This window comes from Seriola lalandi, unplaced genomic scaffold, assembly GCF_002814215.2.
Source record: "Seriola lalandi dorsalis isolate HSWRI2012SDOR001 ecotype SW California unplaced genomic scaffold, Sedor1 jcf7180002054355, whole genome shotgun sequence".
In the NCBI taxonomy this organism is placed as follows: Eukaryota; Metazoa; Chordata; class Actinopteri; order Carangiformes; family Carangidae; genus Seriola; species Seriola lalandi.
This window is the reverse complement of record NW_019524908.1, coordinates 215,134-241,000: the sequence shown is the minus strand read 5'-3', so window position 1 is coordinate 241,000 and position 25,867 is coordinate 215,134. Positions and strand designations below refer to the sequence as shown.

Below are 25,867 nucleotides of genomic sequence, written 5' to 3'. Positions count from 1 at the left end.
TTTCACTGTATGCAAATTTGAAATGTTCTATAGGATCTATTATGCAAACAACCAAAACAAACAACTGTAGTTGAAAAGTTCAGAGCCACCACCTCCGCTTGGATTTAATTTGCTGAATTGATTAGACCTACAGATCGGTCACTACCACACCCTTGAGGGTTGTTCTGGGTGGATCGTTAAATCGGGACATCATGGACAGAGCAGCTCTGTGTCTGTATCACCAAGGGGTTTCGCTATGACATCAGCTGAACCAATCAGATTTATTAGCTTAGAGCTTCCACTGTTTTTTCTTCTAATGTTTTAGAATTTTATTTTTCTTCTAACACTTCATGCACTGCAGAGCTGATGAACCCAGCTTTTCTTTACTGTGACTTCACTATAAGTTGCCCATTTCTAACTGAGAAAGATAAATACAATATTAATGTGAAGATGGGGAGGGTTGATGGCTGAAGGAAGACATGACATGTCCTCTGACTAATGCTGAAAGTACGAAGGGCCCTGACCTGAACTTTGCCATGACTGACGCCCGTCCAAGTCACTTATGAAACCAACTTCCTCCTGTCATAGTTGCTCACAGTTTTCTTCTTTTCAAAATGTTTCACTTTTTACTTAATAGCAAGTCCACCTCCACAAACACGCGCAGGGTGGCATGAACATCTCATTCAAGCCAAAACACACTTGACATGATTCAGGCCTGTTTGTGTAATAAACCCAAACAATCCAGTGTCGTCTAACATGAACAGATGAACAGATCAGAACAATCTAGTGACAATGTCTAACATGCAAAAAGTGGAGGTCAGTACACACAGCCAAAACAAGCAACCACAATCAATACTGACTTTGCTGCATCAGAACTTATTTATAGAAACACTGGCAGCTCCTCGCCAAGACACATGAGGAGAGAAGAAAAAATTGTCCAGAGAACGAAGCTTCTGTCTGAACAAGTTGGCGTGTTAAAGGAGCTGCTGAGCTCATATGTGCAGTTTGTTCTTACTGTAAAGTCATTTGTACACTTGAACCTTCACTCATTGCAATAACTGAGGCAATAACTGGAGATACATGCGATTACTTTGGGGGGAAAAGACGGAATGGCCACAATCTACTGTTTTCATTTCGAACCATTTTATCAGAAAGTAGCAGAGCCATAGAAAATTAAATCAAGCTGTGTACGTATATGTGTGTGTGTGTGTGTGTAACATTGAGTAAAGCTGACAAGACACCAAACGTCCACTCACCACAAAGGTATACAACTAAACAAGTGAGCAGTGGAGTGAGACACCTGTGCAATCAAGTCTAAATTCAATCTCACACAATTGTTCTGTCCAAATTGACATGTCAAGCTGGTGTGTTTGTTTGTGTATGTGCGCGTGTGTGTGTGTGTGTGTGTGCCTGCATGGTTCAGTGGAAATGCTTTTTGAGACCAGACATGAGGCTCTAAAGGGACTGTTTTGGTTCTTCTCTGCTCTGCTATTTTTCTGACAAAGATTTGTACATTGCGTGAAAGAAAGTGGAAGATTGTTTCAGGGAGCTCATTCATTTTCAACTTACAGCTATTTAACAGTCTCTGGATGCATTTTTAACTATCTTCATTCATTAGCCTATATCATATTTGCGTGAATACATTTGCTAATGATGCACAGTTGTTAATGGGCAACATTAATCTTGTCTGCATGTTATTTATCATCTTTTAAGATTTGAATTTTAATCCGTAACTCTAACTACTGTTCTCAGAACTACAGGAAGCATTTTATTTAACAAATTAAACAAATATACCAAACTTTAATTTACATTTTCAGTATTTCATGAGGCTGTACAAAATAAAGTAATACAACAAACTCACTAAACTTTAATGTTCTCTCAATAGGAATGTTGCTGGATTGCTACAATACAGCCACTGGACTAAGAAGAAGATAAGGTCAACAAACTTGCTATTTTTGCCACACACACATACACACACAGTATAATTCCCCACTGAAGAATTATAGGAACATATAGTAATTTTCCTTTGGGGTTGCCTGCGCTCCTGTGCTGCCTGGTCACCATGCTTCTCGTTAATCGGGCGGATTACCAGCGCAACCCTCCACCGTCTGCTCCGTTTCTATTTCAAAACACAGACGCTCCCACTCCTATGCCACGTTCTAAAGTGTATCAGTGGCGGTTGCACGGTTTAAAAAAAATAAATAAATTTTAAAAAAAGCAGTAATTTTAGGCCTTGTGTTGTGTAAGACGTGCAAAAGCGTTATCAGGCACGGCAGAGCGCCGAGTGCTTTTGGGAGAGATGACATGGCGACTAGTGCTGGGGAAAAGTCATCCTAAATCTGTGCTTTAGTTTTTGTGGAAATGCCGAGGATTTATCAGCCTGATCCAAACATACAGTATTAAGGCTGTCTCTTATACACATCTCAAATAGCTGTGGCACGCGCTCTTGGAGAGGAGAGGTTGGAGAGGCACAGTTTAATTCCAGATACATCTGTTTTTGCAATACTGATGCAGATGTATTGTAATAATGATTTGTCCACGTGATTCAAAATCTGTAAACGTTTTGAAATATTCTCCTTATAACCTATTATCATTATCATTATCATTATCATTATTATTATTATTATTATTATTATTATTATCATCATCCTGTAGGATTGTGAGTGTACAAGGTGTATTGTGCTTGCAGCTTGGGAAGAGTAAACAAGTTTCTGGGGGACACACAACTTACCCTCCATGCAGAAAATGACCATCCAGGCTATCCATAGGTCCGAGTTATGAAACTTCACCATGGTTCGTAACTGTTCAGAGACTCGCTCTCAGTTTTAGCCCAGTGCCTCCTCTTTTATGAAATCACAGCTCCTCTCACAGTTAACTTGAAGAAAAGTAACTGTTCCTTCTACTGGCATGAGACATGAAAGAAGTCGGCGGTTTTACGCAGCGCACACCCGCGACATTTTCCAGAAAAAACGTGAAATGTTCAAATGTGTGGGAAGAAATAACGCAGAGAGCATTTCCATCCACCCGGCACTCGTCTCTCCTTCGGGCTCTTTTCACTCCTCCTTTCCTCCCGTTCTTTGGTAGCTGCCGGTCACTCCAAGACTGTTTTCTTTCCTAGACCTCTCCTGTCAATTTACGCACATTGGAAATAGGCCAACTCAACGTCCACCTGCTCGAGAAGGACAATCTTCCCACTACCGCTGAAAGTGACTTACAAGCAGACCAGAAACTGGCACTTTTCCCGTCCGCTTGGTGAGTCTCTCCAACGTGTCTTGTTGCGCTCCATGATTTCTCGTCTGATCTGCTGCAGCTGAGCGAACCTGGGAGAAAGTCACACCGCACTGGAAATAACACGACTTCCGGTTGAGATTTTTTCCAAATAAAACAAAAATCGTAAAGAAGCGCGGAGTAGGCTAGCTGATATACGACATCCTATGTTGACTAAGTGGAATAGTGCAGATTACACTATTGTAATAAAGTGGCAACAGGTCAAAGGGTTAGTCCGTCAATCAGGATTAGACCACTTCTCTCTATGTAGGCCTAAACTTAAGCTACCTGTGTGCTCCCCGCACTTTCCTGCTTTCAAGTCAGTTTTCAATAATGAAGGATCTTTTAAGTGCTTTTAAGCATCGAAAGTATACAAAGTATTTTTAAAGTAAGTAAAAAACTGAACTTCTCTGAAGAAGCAATTCACCTGCAAATGAGATTGTTACAAAATTCAATTTCATGTCGGGGTCTATTTACCTACATGTTGCTGGCAAACTGGCTATAACCCCACTGACAGTACCCAGTAGCTATAGTCCGCCAGGATAAGCCTGCAGGTAAATAGGCTTAAAGTGAATGAAACCGCAAGAAGCTCACCTGAACTCAGTGTGCTTTTATTGTCTAGGCAAACATACAGTTAGTTTCCGGTTTCAGTCTGAGTGTGTTCGTGCGGCTTGACGGCACTCAGCAGCGGATGATTGAGGTGAGCTGGAGCCCGGCTGTTGCTGGGAGACCCATGACGCCAGTCAAGAGAGAGAGAGACGTTCGTGCCCTCCTGCGGTGCGTCCACAGAACGACCGATAGAGTAGAATAGAACAGATTATTGGTGGTACTTGGTGGCCTTATAGCCATATAAATTTAATGCACCTCTGAGATTTTATAGTAGTAATAAATACAAGGAATAATATTTATAATCATATATATATATATATATATATCATAATTCACAAGACTATAGCCTATATTTCTGGGGTGTGTATATATTTTAAATACTTTTTTCATGTTCTCAGTGGCACCAAGAGAAACAGTCACAACACACACACACGTATCCAAACGATAAAGACAGCGACACATGTGAGTGTGTGAAAGACACTGAGAGGCATCATTATTTCTGAAAAGTTCAATCGTAATGAATCAAAGATTTTATATACTGTTGTAGAGGATAATCTACTAATTCAAAGACAAGAACCTTTAGTAAAGCACAGCAGGAAAAAGAAACACACAGGAGTGACTGTGGGCTGAAGGAGCCACTCAGTGATTAAAAGAAGCAGCAGAGGAGACTGCATCAAACAAACCGTGTTCAGGCCTCTGATCTCTCTGATCCACTGATCACACTTAGCTCACCTCAGCACTAAATGACTTCTTACTAGACTGCACACAGTTACTTAGCCAAAAACGAATCAAAACATCAAAAGAGAAACAGTGTTGGGTTGTTTTTGAAATTTCTTTCATAATTAGATTTTTAGACATCAAGAAAAGGAAAATCAAAGGGAAAGACATGATGGGGGCAGTGCCCTGTACATCCATCTATCCATCCCTCCATCCTTCCTTTGGTCCCACAGCTGTTGGCAGTTAATTCATAGAAATTTAGCTGTCACTGCAGACAAATAAGGTACAAGTTAGAAGAGTTTAAGCATGTCCTGAGACCTTCAAATCAAGCTCTCTGTTCATCTCTCGCTCTCTGTCTTTTAAACTTTTCTCACATGTACCCTCAGCTCCTGCTCTGAAACACTCATACAACTTTTGTGATACTGTATGCTATTCTGAAAAGAGGTGCACATTTTTGGCACGAATGTAATCTCATGCATTGGTTTGCTTTTACCAGATCAATTAATCAAGATGTTCTTGTAAATCACCCGCTGATTTCTCCCCTCAATATTCCTTTACAGGTTAAATAAAATAAGGGGTTGAAAATGATGGATGGGTTAAATTGGGTTTCTTCAGCAGCCACCAAAAGATGCATGGTTGATTTATTATTGATTCCCTTCTGAAACCGCTCCATTTTTCTTTTTTCTGCACCCCCATAAAAGATTCAAAAGACCTGAAGGAGATCCTCAATGCTAAATGCTGTAATTCTCTTCTCCTGACAGTCCTGTCTGGAGTTCATGATAACTTGAATATTGATGTCAGGTAAATGGGTGAACTTTGTTTTAGTGCTGCATCATGTATTCTTTGAGTTGTTGGACCCTTTGTTGCCTTTGGAGTTTCACTTTTTCCCATACAATGATATTTTTTATTGTTGATCAGTTCAATCAGGTCTAAGTGTGTCCACCTCAGCCAGTGAATGCAATACATTTATATATACAAATACCGTAGTTAAGTGTAATTTTGAGTTACTAGTACCTTACTCGAGTTCTTCCATTCGATGCTACTTAATACTTGTATTCCTCCACATTTCAAAGGGAAATATTGTTATTTTACATCACCACATTATCTCACTGTTATAGCTGTTACTTTGCAGATTAAGATCTTACATACAAAATATATCAAATATTAAATTTCTTTGCTTTTTCTAGAATAAACTACCCAGCAGCGTGTATAATAGTTCACTCTTGCTCCTCCTCGACCAGCTACAACAATAAAATGCTGTTTATATCTTAATGCATCAGTGATAATCATCCTGTAAATAACAACATAAGACTCAACACAGTCCTTTGCATAACAAGTTTTACTTCATACTTAAGTAGACTTTGCTGAGAATACTTTAACTTGTAGTCAAGTATTTTTACATTGTTACTTTTATTTAAGTAAAGGATCTGAATACTTCTTCACCTCTGGTCCATTGGCACCTGCTGATAATGTCAAGTTGTCTATGTTTTCTTTGTATTTTAAAAGTTTAAATCTTAAAAATAAGACTCCTTTCATCTTAAACTTTGACTGACCTTAAAAATGTAGAACACTGCCATCTAGTGGTGAAGAAAACACACTTTACTTGACAGGAGAATTTTGACAAACAGAGAACCTGCAGTTGCTGGTTTGTTGTTGAACATTTACTTCTAGGAATTAGCAGATTTGTTTACACAAAACCATTATGTTTCTGTGACACCAGTGACGAGACAAGAAGAAAAGTTGGTACAATTGCATACACACACAAACACACACACACACACATTCACTTTGTCAATGGACAAGATCATAAGAGACTAACAGAGCAGTCCTGGCCCTCAGGAAGCATCAGTCCTGAAATGACAAAAAGGACAATGCTGTTACTGCAGGAAGGAAACATGTTTTATTAAAGGACATCTTAAGTGCCACAGCTCCTTCTCCATCTTTAATGCACAAATCATTCCGGCAGCAGCATGAGCCGTAACAAGCACCATTTTTGGAGGAGGAATGTTCTGAAGTCTAGTCAGGCCATGACAGGTTTGAGATGAGCCTGTTCACTTCCATGCAAGTGATTAGAAAGTTATTTTATGACTCTCCTATCTAATCAGTATTTCCTCTCTTCCCACACTGGGCTGGGCTCTTCCTTCTTTGGCTTTGGTCATTTGCACCTAAAACCTATTATTCATATATATGTGACCAACATGTTCTGTTTTCTCACAATGAAGCTGCAAACAAAGCAAAAGGAATTCAGACTAGTTGATAAGATCGTAGCTGTTGCTCTCAGATTGGTTGCTGGTTAACAAGCTAAAAATGAATCTGCAGATATGGGAGATACAGTCACTTGACAACAGTATGAGCTATGAATGAAAACAGTATACACACACACACACACACACACACAGGAGGGTGTGGTGTGCCAAGTCTGATTAAAACCAGCACTGCTTGTAAGACCTGTTTGTGGATGCTCCACACATACCACACACACACACACACACAGATGTGCCGGCTGGTGATTCATTTGTCAACCTTTGTAACAAGGTGTGACAGCTGTTACCTGTTGAGCTGCATTTTATTGCATTTCGCTTTTTAAAAGGTCTGAGATCCTCAAACGTGGCAACACCTTCACACACTCTTGGTATTCCTTGGTATTGCCAAAAATCCAACAAGACTAGACCAAAAGCATTTTGTGAAATCAAAAATCAAATTGGTAATAGATCCCTAAAACTGTTGCACTGCTTACCTCATCACTGCTGGAGGAGGATGAGGAAGATGAGGATGAAGTGCTTGATCCTCCCTCCTTGTTCTTTTTCTTCTTGTCCTTCTTGTCGCCATCTTTGCTCTTATCCTTTCTGTCAGACTTATGCTTCTTGTCAGACTTGTGCTTACTTCCACACTTGTCCTTACTTCCAGACTTGTCCTTACTTCCACACTTGTCCTTACTGTCGCTCTAAAAAAAAAATGGCAAAAGTTGACTTTGAATAGATGATCAATTGAATCAGATCAGATTTAATGACTGTGCATGGTTCTAGTGATCATGATTAATCAATGTAGAGTGAGAACTGTGTTTTCCACTGTCTATTGTGCCAAAGAGTTGGTAGCCCAAAGGCACATTTATCAGAGAGGCAACTTTTTGATATTAAAAAAACAGTTTAAACCCCTAGATCCAAAGACAGACACTGATGCCCAATTCTACTTCTCAGTACCTGGAAAAGCTCTCATGTTTATGAACTACATGAGCATCTGGGAAAGGACGTATGCATACAAAGCTCCTACCTTATCCTTATCCTTGTTCTTGTTCCAGGGCCAACTAAACTCATCCTTCTGAGCCTCCTCACTCTTCACCACCTCTTCATTCTTATCTAAAGCTGGAAAGGGAGACAGAAGTGAGCAGTTAAGTATCGAGTTAGAAAAAAAGTGTCACGGAGAATCTGAATTACAAGCAATGTGTGTAAACTGCAGGAGTAAAGCGACACATTATATCCACTAGCTGGGACTGTCTTTTGGTTTTGATTATTAAGCATAGCCACTGTATATTGGAAATCACACTGCCAGGTTCAAATCCTGTCCCACAACTACCTGTTGCTTTCCTAAGTGCTGTTAAAGTCAAAACCGAACTACATCAAGCATTAACAGAGATGAACATGAACATGATCGATTTAGATGTGCGTACCTGATGACAGATTGAAATCCATTCTGACTGCTCCTCATGCGCTTTTCCAAACAAGTGACAACAAACACTGACAGGCTGCGTTTCTCACACACAGGAAATCTGGATCGACCGCACCTAATACACGTGACCGTGACCTAACCGAACCACGCCCCTTATCCACCTCTGCTCCTGGGTTAAACGTTCAAGGTTCATGTACTCTCCGTTCATTTACAGCAGGGGAGCTACGTTCATGTGCAGGCGGAAATACCAGAGTATCGAAATAAGTAACTGCCGTTGATACTTGCATTAAAACTTGTAGCCTGCCTACTAAACCTAAGTATTATCAGAAAAATTATGAAGTCATTTCCAGTTATTTAAAAATAATTAAAATAAATAGTAAAATAATTTGTTGATTCTTAATCTTTTGACTCTAATTTCCCTTTACATCCAGATGCTATGGGGCAATATAAATTAGTTATTTCCTGCTCTGCACCTGAAGAACCTGAGATGTAGGAGTACTTGAATTCACCATATGTTAAAGTCATAATAATAACAACAACAACAGGCACAAGAAACAAAACAGATAAAATCACAGTTTTATTCCCCAAAGCAAGCATTTGAAATTATTTCATGTGATTGTGAATTGACATTTCCTCCACAGATCTCCTTTCCTTTCCTTTCTTACCAGTTCAAAAAAAATATAAAATAATTTTTCATGTAAAATTATCTTGAACACAAAACACACCACATGTGAATCTTTTTCTTGCATAAAATCAGGGCACTGACAGCATCATTGGAGCATAGCTCATCATCACATTCAACTTCCTCCAATGTCATTAAAACACACTTTTTAAAAATCGTTAACATTATTATTTTAATCTATGACATGTCATCATTGGTAAGGTTTGGGGCCTCTCAGTAGATCACTTGAGGTGAGGTGGGTAGTGGAACGGGTCCCTCCATCTCCAAACCTCCTTGGGCTCCCCATCAGGGACTCCATGGGGCTGACAGGTCTGCGAATGGGGGACCTTTCCCCAATACTCAGTGAGGAGCCAGAGACAGAGGGCTTGTAGACAGGTGAGGGAGGAAGAGGATCCAGCTTCAACACGGGTTTAGAGGGGAGTGGCACGTAGGAGGCTGTAGTACCGCCAGGCTTGGAACTGCTGCTGCTGCTAGCAGAAAGTCCACCACTACCTGAACCTGAAACTTCCATTTTCGGCTCGCCACTTTGCTCACCGTCTGGGCTTTCCTGGAATGAAATCAACACCACCACACATGAAGGATACTGTAAATGGGAAACCAGGTTAACCTTACAGAAGGAGAACAGACTGTCTGTGAGGAAAGATTATGGCAGTTTTCTTAACTTAAGGAAATATCAGCTTGACCCAAGAATGAATTCAATCTTGTAATCACCCTTTTTTTTTTCTTTTTTTTTTTAAACATAAATTCATTTTACTTACAATCTTCTTCTTCTCCACAGTTTCACTTCCTGATGAACCCGAAGTCTGGGGGGCAAACAGGGAACCAATAAGATTCAGTCATTTCACCTTCACAGAGAAATAAATAAATCTGATGATATTCCCACTGAGTATGAGTAATGTACCTTTTTCTTCTTCTTCTTTTTGTCCTTCTTATCCTTTTTATTTTCCTTGTCACTGGAACTATCAGAGGAACTCGATGAACTGGAGCTTGAGTCCTGTTCAGATTGAAACTATGTCAATCATATATTTTAAGAACACCGTTCATAAAAACAGATTTTTGTTTATCAAATACTGAATTACCTTCTTTTTGTCCTTCTTCTTTTTCTTCTTCTTGTCTTTCTTCTTCTTCTTTTTCTTCTTCTTGTCATCATCACTGCTAGAAGAATCTGAGTCCTTTGATGTAAATATGATAATGATATTACTACATTGCCTTTTTAATATTCACAGGGAATAGCACTTAGCAGGTTTAATAGCACCAAATACAACACCTGCACATTGTTTTACCTTTTTCTTGTCTTTCTTTTTCTTCTTCTTTTTATCCTTTTTCTTCTTCTTTTTCTTCTTGTCATCATCACTAGAAGAATCACTGGAGGAGTCAGAAGAAGAAGAAGAATCCTGGAAAGAAGTGAAATTGTATATAACACACATCACATTTCATTCATACCGTAGTAACAGTAGTTACTTGTTAATAATTTTGTGAGCAGTCATTTTGCCTAAATAACCACTAAGAGTTAATGTTTTAGTCACAACACCATTGTATAACCTCATGAATATTGACTTTGAATTTAGTTGTTTCACTCACACTTTCTGGACACTTCATCATTACAGTGTTTTTGTATGAAATTCTACAGATACAGAGGTGTCAATGGCAAGCTACCTAAGTTTTCCTTTTCAAGATGCTTCAGCATTTTGTCTTTTTTAAAAGTTTTTCAAGGTTTTCAGAGGTTAATATTCCCAAAAGTTGTATAAAATATTGTAACTCATTGTCAGTCCTGGAATGGAAAGCAAGAGATGAGATGTTGCCACCTTCTTTTTCTTCTTCTTCTTATCCTTCTTCTTTTTCTTTTTCTTCTTTTTCTAAAGTAAAAAAAAGACGTACCCATGATGAAATGTGCTGCTGTTTATCTCTGTAAACTTGGGTGCAGACGTATCATTTGTCATTTGAGTAGAGTATATATTATTTGGGCATGTGTCATCTCACCTTGTCATCTTCGCTCTCAGAGGAAGAAGAGGATGAGGAAGAAGAAGAGCTATCATCAGAAGAGCAGGACTTCTACAAGTATACAAGTCAGAGTCAGTCACAGTGCTGCATCCTTGGAATTTAATCTTAAATAATCTCTACTTTTCACTGGTTAACAACCAGTGCAAACTGAGCTAAGGGGTGCTACTTTTATGAATTAATTATTAAAACAGCAACAGTTGAAAGGAAACCATTATTAGAACATAACATATAAAAAGTGTCCACAAATTTTTTACCTTCTTCTTCTTCTTCTTCTTCTTTTTCTTCTTCTTCTTCTTCTTGTCATCTTCACTATCAGAGGAAGAGGAAGAGGAGGAGGAAGAGCTGGAATCCTGCAAAATGAAAGCACCGAGAAGGGTTTAATATCAATACAATACACGGCTGAACCACTCAAAAACAGCACAAGTACAAAAACATGGAAGACACAGAAGTGTTGTGAAGACACAAACCTTATCCTTTTTCTTCTTCACCTTCTTCTTCTTCTTTTTCTTCTTCTTCTTCTTGTCATCTTCACTGTCTGAAGAGGAGCTATCAGATGAAGAGGAGCTGGAGGAGTCCTGCGGATCAAATCAAACAAAAAAAAAAAAATCCTTTTAAATCTACAAACCTTTAAGTTGTATTAGACAGAAACTCATATTCCCACATCTAAATTTAGAGTTTTTAATTCACCCATCCTGCACACAGAAACACTTCTGTGTCTGTTTGATGCTAATGAGGCGAGTTTAAGACAGTAAATGCAAAAAGAGAAGGTAATTTGGGAAAACAACACCATCAGCAGATATAAACTCAGTTTACACAGCTCTCTGTATACTGTACCTTTTCCTTCTTCTTCTTCTTTTTCTTCTTCTTATCTTTTTTGTCATCATCACTGTCTGAAGATGAACCACAGTCCTGTAAAACACAGACAATGATTTTGAAATCACTATGGATGTCTTGAGATGTCTCTATGTCTTGATTATCCTGTAAAATAACTGTATTATGCCATAAACATTGCATCAGTATATAGTGGTGATAATACTTTATTCAATTTGTTTAGGGAACAGAGACCAATACGATTTTTAGCAGCACGATTACCTTTTTCTTCTTCTTCTTTAACTTCTTCTTCTTATCCATCTCATTGCCTCCTTCTCCCTCATCATCACTCAGGTGGCCTTCCTCAATAGTATCAGGGAATGCCTCTGCTCCCCCTGCTGGACAGGAGACGTCATTACAACCAAAACAATATAACTTTTCCAATCCTCCACTTGCGGTTTGATTTGTGTAAGAGCCACAGTAGCACACATACCAGCCGAAGCTCCTGCAGCTTTAAGCTCTTTGGCCTTGGCCTGTCATGACAAAAGGAAGCAATGACTTTCTGTGTACTTGTGCATATATTTATACAGTATATATGCATACAGTATTTGTGAGTATTTCACCTTGTCAGCATCTTCATCTTTCTTTTTATCTCCGTCAGCGCTGGTTCCTGTGATCTCGCCACCTGCAGAAATGGAGAAAGTCCAACATAGCTGCATCAACACTATGAACAGTGACAACTGTTGTTGTGATTGTTATTCCGTCTTTTTGAGTCTCCACAAAGAGGAAACACTCACCAGCTGCTGAAACGCCAGTAACACTGCTAAGCTCACTCTTCTCTTCATCCTGTGGAAACACACAGATAGAATCAAGCTCAGGCTTATAGTGTATACTGTACCTCGTTTTCCCCTTCAAGAGCTGCATATAATACATGCAAACACATAACAACACGCCGTTGTTCACAAATCATAACCAGACCCGAGTGCACATACCCCTTCACTGTCTCTTTCATGCAAAATCATTTGAATAAAGATCAACAATATGAGGTGAAATGTGGTGAAACTATGTAACTTAACATGCCATTCTCCTGCAGGCCCCGACAGGAACACAGGCTACTACTTATTTTCTCAGAAGGTGTGTGCACTGTTGGGGAAATGGGTTTGTTCTGTGCTACAAAGTGAATACACGCCTTTCTATAGTCATGCACTGAGAAATGAAGAGTCTAACCCAGAAACTGTCCCCAGATACTGCACAACATAATAAAACCTAAGCCTCCTGTATGCAGAAAACAAAAATGGAAAATGTGACATGACCTGAAAACCTCCTGCATAATTTACAGGCTTTAGGCTTTTTAAAATCCAAGAAGGTGGATGTTTACCATTTTCTTATCCTTCTTCTTCTTCTTTTTCTTGTCCTTCTTCTTCTTCTTCTTTTTCTTCTTATCTTCATCACTGTCTGAAGATGAGGATGAAGATGAAGAGCTGGAATCCTGTGTCAATAACAAAAAACCTTTCATTTTGTCATTCATGCAAAAATGTGCAATTTATTCTGCATCACAAATCATGCATTACAAATTAGTCGTTGTACTCTATGTGACTAAGTATAATTACAGAATGTACCTTCTATGATTAACACATGAATGATTACAATTACAATCAATTACAGGTAAAGGTATGACTGTATACTTTCTGTAGAACCCTCACAGTCTTAATTATTGGTAAACAATAGTACCACTTACAAATGTAAGAGGCTGAAGTCTGACCAGGACAAATTATAAAACATTCACATTGCTTTACCTTTTTCTTGTCTTTCTTTTTCTTCTTCTTCTTATCCTTTTTCTTCTTTTTCTTCTTCTTCTTGTCATCTTCGCTGTCAGAAGACGAAGATGAAGAGGAGGAGCTATCTGAGGAAGAGGAGCTCGAGTCCTGTATCACATATTCATACTGATTAGTCAGATCAGACAGTTGATGTTGTAACTATAAAGTACAAAACACTCTTTTTAGTCTTACCTTCTTCTTATTCTTCTTCTTCTTTTTCTTCTTCTTCTTTTTCTTCTTCTTTTCATCCTCACTGTCAGATGATGAACTGTCAGATGAGGATGAGGATGATTTCTGGGACAGAGGAAGTACAGTAGAGCTATTAAGTAACATGAAGGTTTAAAGTTTTCATTGTTTTCATCACACTATTTGATTCATTGTGTGATTTATTAATGTGTGCGGGCCGAATAAACCAATTTATTATTCTTGAACAATCTGCTGTGTTATAGGCAAATTTCACATACCTTCTTCTTCTTTTTCTTCTTCTTGTCCTTCTTCTTCTTCTTCTTTTCTTTCTTCTTGTCATCGTCATCATCTGATGAGCCCAAATCCTGAAATAAACAAACAAACAAACACACAAAAGATCTATAATGACAGGTTTGATAGCAACAGCATGTTTAAAATGGAGAGTCGTTTGTTTTCTGTCTCACCTGGCACTTGATCAGACCCTCTCCAGAAACCTGTTCCACTTGTCCATCGGAACCTGAAAACATTTAATACATTCAAATGTAAAGCACTTGTTCAATAAATGCAAATACTACATATTTTATATGATTGAGATTACATATCATCACTGCAACAAATAAAAAGGAAATTTACAGACAATCATGCAGCTCCGAATATTCTTGGATATAATTCTGTTTATTCATTCACAAAATCAGCCACCAAAGTTTTGAAGTAACTGAGACAAATGAAAATCTGAATGAATAAGTTTCCATGAGCTGCTGTAAACATAAAACTTTAGAGACATTTGTTGACCATGTGGATGATATTAAATGTGCATGTCAGAGTTTAAATGACAACCCAGCTGTTGGCCCACTCTCCTCCACTCTGTGCCACCACCTACTGAAACTGGAAGGTCTGGACAGACTGGAAGTTTGAACTCAATTCTGCAAAGATGCCCTTTAGCAAGAAACCAGCTGTATTCTGAAGCAGCTCTGTGAGCTGAAATGATTTGGCACATGTTTGGAACACAAGAATAAATGCAAACGTTATATTCACTTGGGGTGGGACTATGATATGAAATATATACTTTTGTAACTTTGATTGCAAAGAGCCTAAAATGTATTATCCTTTAAAAACATTACAGTTGTTTATTTATAGTTATAATGAAAAATGCTGTGTTTCTCTTACCAACATGAGATATGATGACATTGTCCCAAACATACTCTTTCTCCTCATCCTTTTTCTTCTTCTTTTCCTTTTTCTTCTTCTTCTTCTTGTCATCCTGCAAGGGGATGTTGATTATTTTATTATTGCATGTTTAATTCTATTGTATATGTGCACAAAAGTGGAGGTTGTGTGGAGGCAAAGTGCATGTTACATTTGCTCCATAAAGTATAAATAAAAATACAACTACCAGGAACAGGGCTGGGTGTCTCGTACTAGTTACAGATTAATAATTGTCTGCCTTCACTAAAGTCAGATAACAAACATCCACACCTGCTATGACCATGTAGCAAAAATCAACACATGAGATACGATATGCACAGGCTTTACATAATATGACACATACAGATGCACAAGTAAACAGAACTACTACTATGTAACTATACATGTAAGCACACACACACCCACATATTTTTGATGTCAGGGGAGTTCCCATTTGATATAACGCTACATAGATCACTCCAGACTTTATTGTCATGACTTGCTCTGGTAGATACAGAGGGTGTTCAAACATTGTCACTAGGTGTGTTCCTCTCCTGTCAGATACCGCCTATCAGATCAGGGACATTCAAGCCTCCGCCTAGTGTCCAGGGTGAAACTTATTCCAGTCTTATGTCCACTGACTCTTCTGCTCTTGGAATATTTTATAAGTGGTCATTTATATGGTAACATGTTATGCATGTTAAGTGGTTACAAATTTGTGGGATACAAAAATTCAACCTGACACTTTCTTGAACCTTTGTTTCTGTCTTTTGTCTTAAAAACTTGTGAGAGTCACTTGCTTTTCCTGAGTCTCCTGATTTTCCACCCACACCCTCAGAAAATGAGTAAGATATCATGCCATCATGTGACTGCAGTCACCTGAGGCAAAATGTTACCAAACTAGACCAAAAGGCGAAATGCTTTAGGCGTTTGTGTGCTCCTTGATATACAGTTTATTTCAAAGCTGAAACTGTTGACAAAGCAGGTCTGGGGAGGGTTGAGGCACTTATCCCCCAAAATACATGATAAAAACAATTTTTTTGAATTTCTAAATACACCCTAAATATTCTTCAAGCAGCTTGTTATTGTCAGCTCTGAAAAACTCATATATCCTCACCTAAGGCAGTGACATAGTTAGAAGGGACTATCAATCCCCTGTGAGCCGATGTGAAATTGTTTGTGCTCGTGGCCAATGATTTAATTTAGCAATGCTGCAGGAAAGAGTTCTAAATCTAAAGGATTACCATAAACAAAAGTACACTGTCAAACCATCAGATCTACAGTTTGTTCAACTTGTTTAAAGGTAATATGTTTGCTTCAACTGAAAGACCCCTGAGAGCTGTGCATCAAACATCAAGATGTCTTATCTCAAACTGATCAACGCAAACAAGGCAGTCACAAGGCAACGTCTCAGGCAGGGCGCTGTGGTTTTGAATGGCATATGATGACAGCAACTCGTGTGTGATATGTTATAGCAAGACATCAGGTGCGAGCAGGCCATATACCTCTGTACGGCTACGGAATTTCACCTAACCGAGACTTACCTCACTGTCACTGTCTGAAGAGCTGCTGGAGGAAGAGGATGAAGAAGAGGAGGATGAGGATGAGGATGAGGATGAAGATGAAGATGAGGAGGAGCTGGAATCCTGTTGAGAAAAAGGAAGGGAATGTTACTGCTCAACTTCATGTGCACATTGAACAGGTTTATTTATACAAATCCTTTGTTGGTGAAAGTGCTAAACGAGAATCTAAACGAATGAGTCACTACAAACACACTGGAGCGAGGCTTTGTCAGAGCTGCTTAGAGGAGGCGCTGTAGCTGGCAGCAGAAGGGAAGGGCTCCTCAAACACTTGGCAACACACAAAGGAATCTACACAAGCAGCCGTTTTACGAAAATGATGCACACACACACACACACACACATGCACACGCCCATTCCAGCTATTTTGTAAGCCAATCAAACCTTTTGCAACAGTGACAGTTGATCTACATTATAAAGAAATGACTCTCATTCCTAGTTCTCTGCTGTTTGACTGGCTGTTGCTAGGTGCAACCCACACTGCACTTCCCTCCTCAGTCAGGTGTCGGGACTGTGCAAACTCATGATTTCTGCAAAGTAGACACACATGTGTGTAACTTCCAATCAAGGAAACACCCTCAAGAAGCTACAAGATCAGCTGACAGCTGTGAAGCTACATGACTTTGTCTTAAATGACACATTACACTGAGAGTTTTCAAGAAAATACTCAGTGATAATAAAAACATTTAGTCGTGAATATTACTTGGTTGTGAAGATAAGCTTTCTAAACCACATACTTTCTTCTTCTTCTTCTTCTTTACTTTCTTCTTTTTCTTCTCTTTCTTGCCAATACCCTCATCCTCGCTTTCTGAAGAGGACAGAGAGCTGTCAAATGAGTAAAGCTCCTGGTGACAAACAAAAAGAGAAAAGAGCAGAGATTATTTAAAGTGTCCTTCACAGTCTTGGTGGAGTATCTGGGTGGCGCCCAGCAGATATGCATAATAGTAACACAGTTTGCTAGGCAACTGTAGTTGCATTTTTAGATCTATCATTTTGGATAAGCGTCATGAAATTATATCTAAAGCTCCATGAATATTTGGTGCTGAAACAAAATGGATCACTGCACTCAATTGATTGTTGTTTTGCATTCTCTCCTGCTCACCTGTCCATCTCCTGCTCCTGAGGGGTGTCCAGTTTGACTCTTATCTCCCAGGCCCGCAGGTTCGGCTACCTCAGCGAGGGGCTGCAAACCACCAGGCGGGGCCGTTGCTGGCTGCTGGACACCTGCAGCGCCTGCTCCACCTGGAGCTAAACAGTACAGTGTGACAGGATTAGACATGTTTCGCTTACAGCCACCAATTACTCTGGTCTCTTTTTTAAAACAAAAAAATTTGAATCCGCAATTTGAATGACTGTGAGTGCACTTCCTTGTTGCCCCACACCTTTAAATAGACAGCCAGGTTAAAACAGAGGAGTATAACTCAAACATTATAGGGTAAATCAATAAATTGATGCCTGCAGATTGATGCCTTTTAGGCGACCTTTGCCATGAATCCAGTGAATAGGCCAATTATTACAACAATTCAGGGAAATGCCACACCCCTAACAATACAAGGAACAAAGAAAATGTTTTTGTTTTGTGTAAACAGATTATATTAGTCTTAGAAACACATCTATAAAACTGCAATATAAATGGACAATGTGCCTTCTAGAAATGATTATCTGCTTATTGAAGGAAAAGGCATGCCAAAATGTCATAAAGCACACACCCATCAAACTGTTAACTAAGTAGACTTTAAACAAATCAGTCTAAAAGACAGCAAACCTTTGAGGAGGGTAGACTCCATACAGGTCCAGACTTCTCTGTCCAGGGACCCAGGTCTCCACTGACAGACCCACCTGGGCAGTTTTATGAAAAACTGTGTGTGTGTGTGTGTGTAGCTAGAGTTTTTATGGATGAGGAAACAGAGAAGTGTCGAGGAGGCCAACATAAGACACTTCCCAAGTTTCAAAATAAATCCCACTTCGAAAGAAATCATTTAACATTACGAAAACTGTGCCTATTATAAACCTAATGTACCAAGCGTGCTATTTTCATGAATGATCTTCTTGCTCTGTGAGAAACAGCAACTAACAGACTGCACACTTATTTCAGACTATTTTACACAGTATCTTTTATTTTGAAAGCAACAACGTCTCGTTATTCTGGCTGCTCTTGTGGTTTACCTGTGCCAACAGGTAATGCCTGTTTCAGTGCCTAGGAAGAGGATAGTAGTTTATCTGCAATGTCTGCATAAGCACAAAGTCCAGTGGTATCGCGGGTAAAGTTCCACTGTTTAACAGGACGTACCAAATGCAAAATTGAAAGGCATGTTATCATTTATGATACCTATCGCACAACTCCAACTTTTTGCTTTTAACAGCCGCAATACTTTTAATACTTGAGTCTTTGAACTGGGTCGCAGAGAGAAGGTGTTTCTCCTTTGGTCTGTAAAAATAATGAACCAACTACAAGAGGTAAAAAGAATATTGATTTATTTAAGTTATGCAATGTTGTTGGATCGCCTCCCAGAGGTTATTCAGAGGTATGACAGGGTCATTTTTACTACGAGAGTCTTATCTTATGATCCTTTTCCGTTTCCGTAGTTTAAAGCTTTGTGAAGTTAGAAACACCAGAGTCAGCTAATTCCGGAAATCAGATTTTATTCTCAAAATAAAAGTAAATTTATTACAAAAAAGAAAAAAGAAAAGGAAATAAACAAACACTGGATTGTACATATCCAGAGAATATGGTCCTTAAATTCTTAAATGAATAATTAGATGCAGAAACTGAGAAATATAAGATATTAATATAGCTAATGAAGTTGATACAAGAACCATATGTTATTTAAATTTCTAAGGAAAACGTCTTTCAACAATGTTGATAACTTGACAGCTGTGTATCATAAAGTGGTGCAGTAGTTACAGGAGTCCACAGCACTTACTTTTACCTTTTCCTACGTTAAATGGCTGAGTCTCCTTCAGTGTTTTTACCTTATAATGTAGAACAACTAACCAACGTTACCTTAACTTAAAGAAGACAGCGGAGGACACACGGCGCCGTGTGGCGGTTACCCTTTCTAGCCGACATCTCTCCGACAGTCTCACTGTTATGGGACTTTTGCCAATTAAATTTTGCTCTTGGATTATGAAAGGTCAGTTCTTTGTCTGTCGGTCTCTAGTTGGAGGACCAAAGGGAAACTATGACAACTAGCAAGCCTTAAATGTGGGTCCGTTCTCACTTTAATGACTGGTTGTCACCATGCCGAGCCAAACGACGTCCCCGCCGCTGACGGTGACTGTCGTGGCCGCGCTGTGGGTCAGTTTGGGTCGGTGCGGGGTCTCCGAGTGGTGTGACAATGGAAAGGTACAAATTAATAACTATTGTGTCTGTCGGTGTGTGTGCCACACTGTGTTTTAAGGACAAATTAAGGCATTCAGTTATTGTGGGCAGTAAAATGCACTCAGTTTCCGTGTGTGTGTGTGTGTGTGTGTGTGTGTGTGTGTGTGTGTGTGTGTTAGCTCTCATTGGACAGGGACCTGCCTGTGGATGCAGTTTATTGGGACTGTTCAGTATCTACCTGGCCAGAGTCTACGAAGGTAACCATGGATACAGCAGACATCATCTTGATCTGTGATACACATTATAGCCTCACTGACTCAGATGGGTGGGGTGTGCTACAATACACTGGGTGCCAGGAAGTTTAAACAATCATGGGAAAGTAACTATTGTGGTAAAGTCTGTGCACGTGGCACAGGGTAGTAACAGTTCTCAAAACTACCCGCACCGCTTCAGATCACCTCACAGGCAGTCTAAATACAATACAATGGCCATTGTTTAGGTTGTTCATGTTGCTCTTTCAGTGGTTTAACCAGTATTCACTCTCCCTGACATCTACAGAGACATCCCAGTATTGACACAGTGTATGATGCTGAGGTAAGTAAACACTTTACCAAGCAACTGCTATCTTCATCCAATTTTCCCTCAACCTTTGACCCTCCAAACTCTAACATCACATGGCAGTTTTCCTAAAATCAAAGCACATTCAGATAACAGTGACACATCCAAATTAAACCTCTCAAATGTTATACTAATGCATGAAATGAACCTAAAGCTGAATGGGATGAATGTCTGTTTAGAGTCAACACAGGAATAAGGAAATCTAACTGTACCTACTTTCTTTTCACTGCAGCCAGCCAGGCAGATCTGTATGGATAAATCCATCTCCTACAATCACACCATTCCTAACAGGTAAGGCTATGTGGACGGACACATTATCGAGTAGGCGCAACGTAGGTCGAGGTTAAAGACCTTCAGTTGTTCTGTATATACACATATGCTGACACATATACACAAATTTTTAAAGACCCCTTTAGTCACACCAACAAGGTGTTTATTGTCCTTATCTACTGCTTTGTAATACTGCAATAAAGTGATCTGCACACTTCACTTTGTCACATATAAAAGAGCTATCAAGGATATTGAGCTGTGTGTCTGTGTTTGTGTTTGTGTGTGTTTTAGTGGTGTGTACAGACCAATAAGGGCAGAGAGTGGAGAGTACTTGTACTGCCCTCCTCAACGATGGCTCAATAACTTGCATGTAAGTTACAACATCACTTGGTTCTGCTTCTGCCTCTGTCTGTATTCATCTGCATAGTACAGAAAATTAATAGACATTTGTGTTCAGGGCATCAGTGCAGAAACTGACTAACAGTTGTTAGTGAGATACACATCCATACAGAGCATTTACCTCAAACCATTATATATTTAAAGTCACAGTTGAAAAAAGAAAAAGAAAAGAAAGAAAAAACTGAAAAACACCACCTTCTTACTTTGTGTATATTAAAACATACCAACTAAAATATACCTACCTTGTATACAGTAAAATACAGGCTGTTGAATTAACAACTTGCCCACAGTCCACAATCTTGCAATCTGTTTAAACCAGAAATGCATCAAACTGTGGAGAGACACAATCAATGTACTGTTTCCTACATACAGGGAAGCCTGCCAACACTCATATTCTACCTGTTGGGATCCTTGGTAGCAGAGCTGCCACTGCACATGGACTTTATTGAATATCAGGGATTTAAGAGACAGAAATGGCATGTCAGGGATTTTTATCCCATTGTACAACATATTGCCAGAGTGTTCTGTAGATCACAGCTGATTTAACATGTTATTTGGTGGTTTGCAGATGTTTTCCACCTCCCAGTCATTTGAAAAACATTACTTACAGATAAGGAGGGAATGCAATATTTATATTATTTTAAGCACTTACTTGTATTGTTGTGTATTTTCCAGCATGGAGCTACTGTTTTTCTCTACCACCCCTGTGCTCCTCTCCACGAGCGTCTCCTTCTGTCTATCCTGGCCCGCTCCTGTTTGTCAGAATACATAATTACCCCACATCCACAGCTCAATGAGAACATGGTAAGAAACACTCTTTACACTTTATTCTGTCAGTCAATGTAATTAAACTTTTTTTGATTCACTTGTTTAAATATTTTGAACTCTGTAAACCTTGATCACATGTTTTTGGTAGCGTTAATACTTGTGTAGGGCAATATAACTGAGCATGTAATTTAATCCCACTCTATCACATTTGGACCTCCTAGGTATTGACTAAGCAAAACCAGGCCTATCAGGTGTCTGTTAATCCACCTTTAGGGTTTAACAACCTTTGTGTAGGTGTGATTGATAGTACCATTAATTAGCACAACCTACAGACACACAAACAATTAGGCTTTCATTTTGTATTTTGAAGCAGTCTACAGTATGTGAAGAAGGGGGATGAGTGTTCACTGCTGGCTCTGTGTTCAGCCAATAGCTGTGGTGTCCTGGGGTCACACTTTGGAGCTGTCCACTGTGGCCTCTTCAGACATCTGTGATGGGCTGGAGACCACAACGACCACAAGAAATAAATTCAGTGGTGTGAACCACATCAGAAAATACAACCTGCTGTTGACGTGGCCAGCTGAGCAGCACAGGCAGCAACACACACATCCAGAGGAACGGAGCTCAACAAACATGAAGGTTTGGAGACTTTACTAATGATTATGCTGATTTTGTTTATTCGCATGCATGTTAATCACCAGTAATTTTACATGCACTGCAATAAAAGCAGTATTGAAGAGTCATTTCAGTGTGTGTAAGTGGCTGTTACTAATCCCCAGGAGTCTTTGAGGCAGTGCTGTGAGCGGACCATCTTTTCTCTGCTGAATGAAGCAATGGAGGCTGATCTGGAGTCCAGCATGAAGAAGGAAAGCTTGAAAAAAATGGACAAGGAAGGGAAGAGCAGACAGATACGAGCTGTCATCAGACAAAAGCAGGAGAATGTTAAGAATGAGAGCAAGAGAGACAGCACAACACACACCTCCACTTTTTTGACCGACCAGACCAACAGGACCACGCTCAGAAGAACTGGGGGTGTCCAGAATAACAGCAACTCGCTTGGGCCATCAGTAGATTCTCCTCCAGGGAACAGGACTCTCTCAGATCCCCCTGGTCCAAGGGAAGCTCCTTCTCAATCTAAAATCCAAAATCTGAATCAGAGCCTTTCAACGAAGCCCACAGCTTCTTTGGGTTACAGACAGACAGTGATACAGACGGCAACTCTGCAGCTCAGCCCTAAGTATACTGACCACAAAAACACAAATCCCTCAGCTGGCATGGATGTTCTTGCAGATGATGTGAACAGTAAACATAACCACACTACAACACCTGAGGCCCTGGCTCTCAGTTCCAAAGATGAAGGTGCAGACTCTCCTAAACACAGCATGAAGGAGAATGAGTCTAAAGAGAAAAACTATGATAAAGCTATCACAGCAGATGGTAAGATGAAGGATAATCAAGTAGTAGATGTAAAAGAAAGAGAGGTGGAACATAAGCAAACACACAGTGCCACACACTCTCACCACAAAAGTGAAAACAATGGCTTTGATTCTGTTTTCAAATCGCAATCAAAATCTCTGCCCCAGCCGCAGCAACACCCACAGCCAGCCGTTTACCTGCCTAACAGCCATGACTGTGACAGTTGCAAGGCAGGCGAACACTGTGACTGCACCAAGGCCTCAGGAGCCGAGGCTCAAGCTGCCGTTTTGAATAAGGGGTTGCCGAGGACCCCCAGGACAGACGAGGCGGTGTGGGCGGCAGCAGCACTGGGCTTCCTGCTGGTTCTCCTGACGCTGTCTGTGCTTCACACTCGCCTGTACCGCCACTGGAGGACCACGCCTAGTCTTTACTGGCACGACCCACGGCGGGACTACGACAGTGTTGCAGGTAAGTGGACTACACAGGGATCAATTGCCAGAGAGCTGGCCAATCCTCTTGACTAGTTTAGTCATGTCAACCAGTCACTTCTTCCTTGGCCCATGTCCTAACTGTGTCATTTCAGTGAGGTCTTTAATATAGTGTTAGACCGATTTTTCTAATTAACACAGACCGATAGCATTAACTCTTCGGTGGAGGAAAAAAGGTGCCTTTGAATGTATTCATAAGCATTGCAATCTGTGTGTGTCTTCCAGATGTGATCCACAGGAGGCTGCGAATTGCAAAGAGGAGGCGGAAAAGGGGCAGAAGACAGGAGTGTGTTCTCCTGCCCAGCTCCTCCAGCTCAGATGAAGAATGAGCCCAAGTATCATTGTGTGTACAGGAGGTGAAGAGTGGACTGGGTTTCCCCAGAACAGAAGAGGGATATGTTGAATATATGAAACCTGTCCTGTACCTATAGTATGCTGCTTATCTGACAGAGCTTGACTGCTCCACCTTTATGAAAAGGTCAGAGGTGTTGCTGGATACCTTAATAACTGAAGCTGAAATACTGCAGCAGCCAAACATGAGTTAGATCCTGAGTCCAAACTAATTGGACACAAAGTAATGGACGCATCTCATTGGTTGCAGCTGGATTGTTACGATTGGGACCATCATTATTTCTATTTCGCCTTGTGAAGGAAAGAACGAAGATTTAACATTTAAATTTAACTTAAACTCAGTTTTCCAAAACTACTGTCCCCAAATAACTACCATCAAAGAACATTTATAAAAAAATCAAACCCTGTGAACATTACATCAAAGACTCCAAAAGAAGCCCTCAGGTTTTAATTAGTTCACTGCTAATCTTATATATTTGAACGACTTTTCACAATAGAATTGTCTGATCATAGCCTCCTACACAGGTCTCAGTATATAGTATAGGGCCCCATTTGTCACACTCCGTGTATCACAATCAATATCAAGTCTCCTGCTCTGGCCTTGTCAATTTTTCTACTCAAGAATGGTTTTTATTGTCACATTTTGTCTTTATTTTGTTTTTATAAGTAGTAGTGTGGTACCATCATGTTGCTTTTACCTGTAAAGATTTGATATGTGAACATGTAAGTTGCTGTTGTAAGCAACACTGTGCAGTATGTGTTGTCACTGAATGGTACGCACACGTGAATAGCTGTTTTTAAAAGATGTTTTTAGACAGACTTCAGAGAGGGATTTATGTAGACAATAAATCCCTTGACGCAATAATTGAGTGTGTGAACTGCTGTTTGATGTTTTCTTGTATCTTATAAAACCATAAGCCAGTGTCAGCGCTATAGACTTTATTACAAATGAAATTATAGCTAGATCAATACTTGACTTTTGAGGCTGATACAAATCTTGATATTTGAGTCTTAAAACATCTGAAAATACATTATCGACCTTTGTTGGGTTTTTTTTTTTGATTTGTTGTTTTATCTTTGGCATTTATGTCCTGACATAAATGTTGATAAGGTCGACATACACACTGATACCAATATGTTACCTGATTTATTTTGAGTATGAGAGCTCAGCGTAGACCCAGCTAAACAAAGCAAAATAATTACTTAATTTTGAGGGTATAAAGTAAAAAAATTTCCTACATGGGGCAAGTCAAATATGAAATTAACATAATTTTCATGATATAAATATTATTTCAAGTTACACTTGTACATAAAATCATCAAAAATATGTCTGAAGGGGTTTAATATCAAAATCTTGGGATGAAAAACCTTTTTACGAGATGTTGGGACGATGAGACATTCTCACAGCAAGAACATTTATAAGAGTTAAGTATTTAAGAATTATCTTCAGATCATATTCAGGCAAACAATGTAGGTAAATGGCTTCAAATAATTAAACCCAGTATCAGTATCAGTATCAGGACTTGGAAGAATGATGCAATCAGTTTTCAGTGATTAAATTGCCTATATTGAGAATTTTTTAGATGTGATTGAACTGAATGCAGAAAAAAAATACTTCAAGCCGTTATGCCACTTATACCAAGATGTATCAAGGATTTAATTAGTTGTTTTTTGCTAAAAAAAAAAAAGTCTCATGGCGTCAAACTCTTCTGGTGAAGGTTAAAGACACACTTGTC

General features: G+C 39.5%; 4 protein-coding genes across 7 annotated transcripts in view; 1 reads left to right on the top strand and 3 right to left on the bottom strand.

Annotated features, from left to right (window-relative positions):
• The window catches only part of igsf11 (immunoglobulin superfamily member 11), a 91,832-nt gene extending 88,554 nt beyond the window's left edge, over positions 1-3,278 (bottom strand). The window contains exon 1 of the mRNA XM_023408159.1: positions 2,711-3,278. Coding sequence (XP_023263927.1) covers positions 2,711-2,771 — 61 coding nt within the window. The 5' untranslated portion in view covers positions 2,772-3,278. The remainder of the gene's footprint in view (positions 1-2,710) is intronic.
• A 2,615-nt stretch (positions 3,279-5,893) lies between these two features.
• On the bottom strand, positions 5,894-8,369 carry LOC111656446 (uncharacterized). The gene is made up of 4 exons (XM_023408149.2): positions 8,240-8,369; positions 7,843-7,934; positions 7,310-7,516; positions 5,894-6,423 (listed from the first exon to the last, which is right to left on the bottom strand). The coding sequence occupies exons 1-4, from the start codon at positions 8,259-8,261 to the stop codon at positions 6,418-6,420; spliced, it is 327 nt and encodes a 108-aa protein (XP_023263917.1). The 5' UTR covers positions 8,262-8,369; the 3' UTR covers positions 5,894-6,417.
• Positions 8,370-8,802: 433 nt separating this feature from the next.
• Positions 8,803-18,404, bottom strand: LOC111656444 (uncharacterized). 4 transcript variants are annotated; one of them, XM_087174479.1, is made up of 24 exons: positions 18,265-18,404; positions 17,602-17,747; positions 17,237-17,344; positions 16,464-16,565; positions 14,902-14,995; positions 14,199-14,251; positions 14,013-14,099; positions 13,741-13,842; positions 13,528-13,656; positions 13,110-13,220; positions 12,529-12,577; positions 12,355-12,416; positions 12,225-12,264; positions 12,014-12,129; positions 11,756-11,830; positions 11,389-11,496; positions 11,176-11,271; positions 10,901-10,972; positions 10,726-10,776; positions 10,204-10,314; positions 10,000-10,092; positions 9,822-9,914; positions 9,679-9,723; positions 8,803-9,467 (listed from the first exon to the last, which is right to left on the bottom strand). In XM_087174479.1, the coding sequence occupies exons 1-24, from the start codon at positions 18,284-18,286 to the stop codon at positions 9,111-9,113; spliced, it is 2,322 nt and encodes a 773-aa protein (XP_087030605.1). In that variant the 5' UTR covers positions 18,287-18,404; the 3' UTR covers positions 8,803-9,110. The 4 variants fall into 4 exon arrangements, with proteins under 4 accessions (XP_087030605.1, XP_087030606.1, XP_087030607.1 ...); XM_087174480.1 differs by having other exon boundaries at positions 10,901-10,969; XM_087174481.1 differs by having other exon boundaries at positions 12,014-12,126.
• A 968-nt stretch (positions 18,405-19,372) lies between these two features.
• Positions 19,373-24,996, top strand: tp53i13 (tumor protein p53 inducible protein 13). Its single transcript, XM_023408140.2, has 9 exons — positions 19,373-19,845; positions 20,001-20,078; positions 20,380-20,415; positions 20,672-20,730; positions 21,001-21,079; positions 21,784-21,912; positions 22,303-22,515; positions 22,656-23,760; positions 24,006-24,996. The coding sequence occupies exons 1-9, from the start codon at positions 19,741-19,743 to the stop codon at positions 24,107-24,109; spliced, it is 1,908 nt and encodes a 635-aa protein (XP_023263908.1). The 5' UTR covers positions 19,373-19,740; the 3' UTR covers positions 24,110-24,996.
• The last annotated feature ends 871 nt before the right edge of the window (positions 24,997-25,867 follow it).

Coding starts and splice junctions, on each gene's coding strand:
- tp53i13 (XM_023408140.2), top strand. CDS start 19,741: ATGCCGAGCCAAACGACGTCCCCGCCGCTGACGGTGACTGTCGTGGCC. Junction 19,846..20,000: donor AGTGGTGTGACAATGGAAAG/GTACAAATTAAT, acceptor TGTGTGTGTTAG/CTCTCATTGGACAGGGACCT. Junction 21,913..22,302: donor CACAGCTCAATGAGAACATG/GTAAGAAACACT, acceptor CTCTGTGTTCAG/CCAATAGCTGTGGTGTCCTG.
- LOC111656446 (XM_023408149.2), bottom strand. CDS start 8,261: ATGGATTTCAATCTGTCATCAG. Junction 7,935..8,239: donor GGATTTCAATCTGTCATCAG/GTACGCACATCT, acceptor CTCCCTTTCCAG/CTTTAGATAAGAATGAAGAG. Junction 7,517..7,842: donor AGAACAAGGATAAGGATAAG/GTAGGAGCTTTG, acceptor TTTTTTTTTTAG/AGCGACAGTAAGGACAAGTG.
- LOC111656444 (XM_087174479.1), bottom strand. CDS start 18,286: ATGGAGTCTACCCTCCTCAAAG. Junction 16,566..17,236: donor AGAAGAAGAAGAAGAAGAAA/GTATGTGGTTTA, acceptor TTTTCTCAACAG/GATTCCAGCTCCTCCTCATC. Junction 11,497..11,755: donor AGAAGAAGAAGAAGGAAAAG/GTACAGTATACA, acceptor TTTGATCCGCAG/GACTCCTCCAGCTCCTCTTC.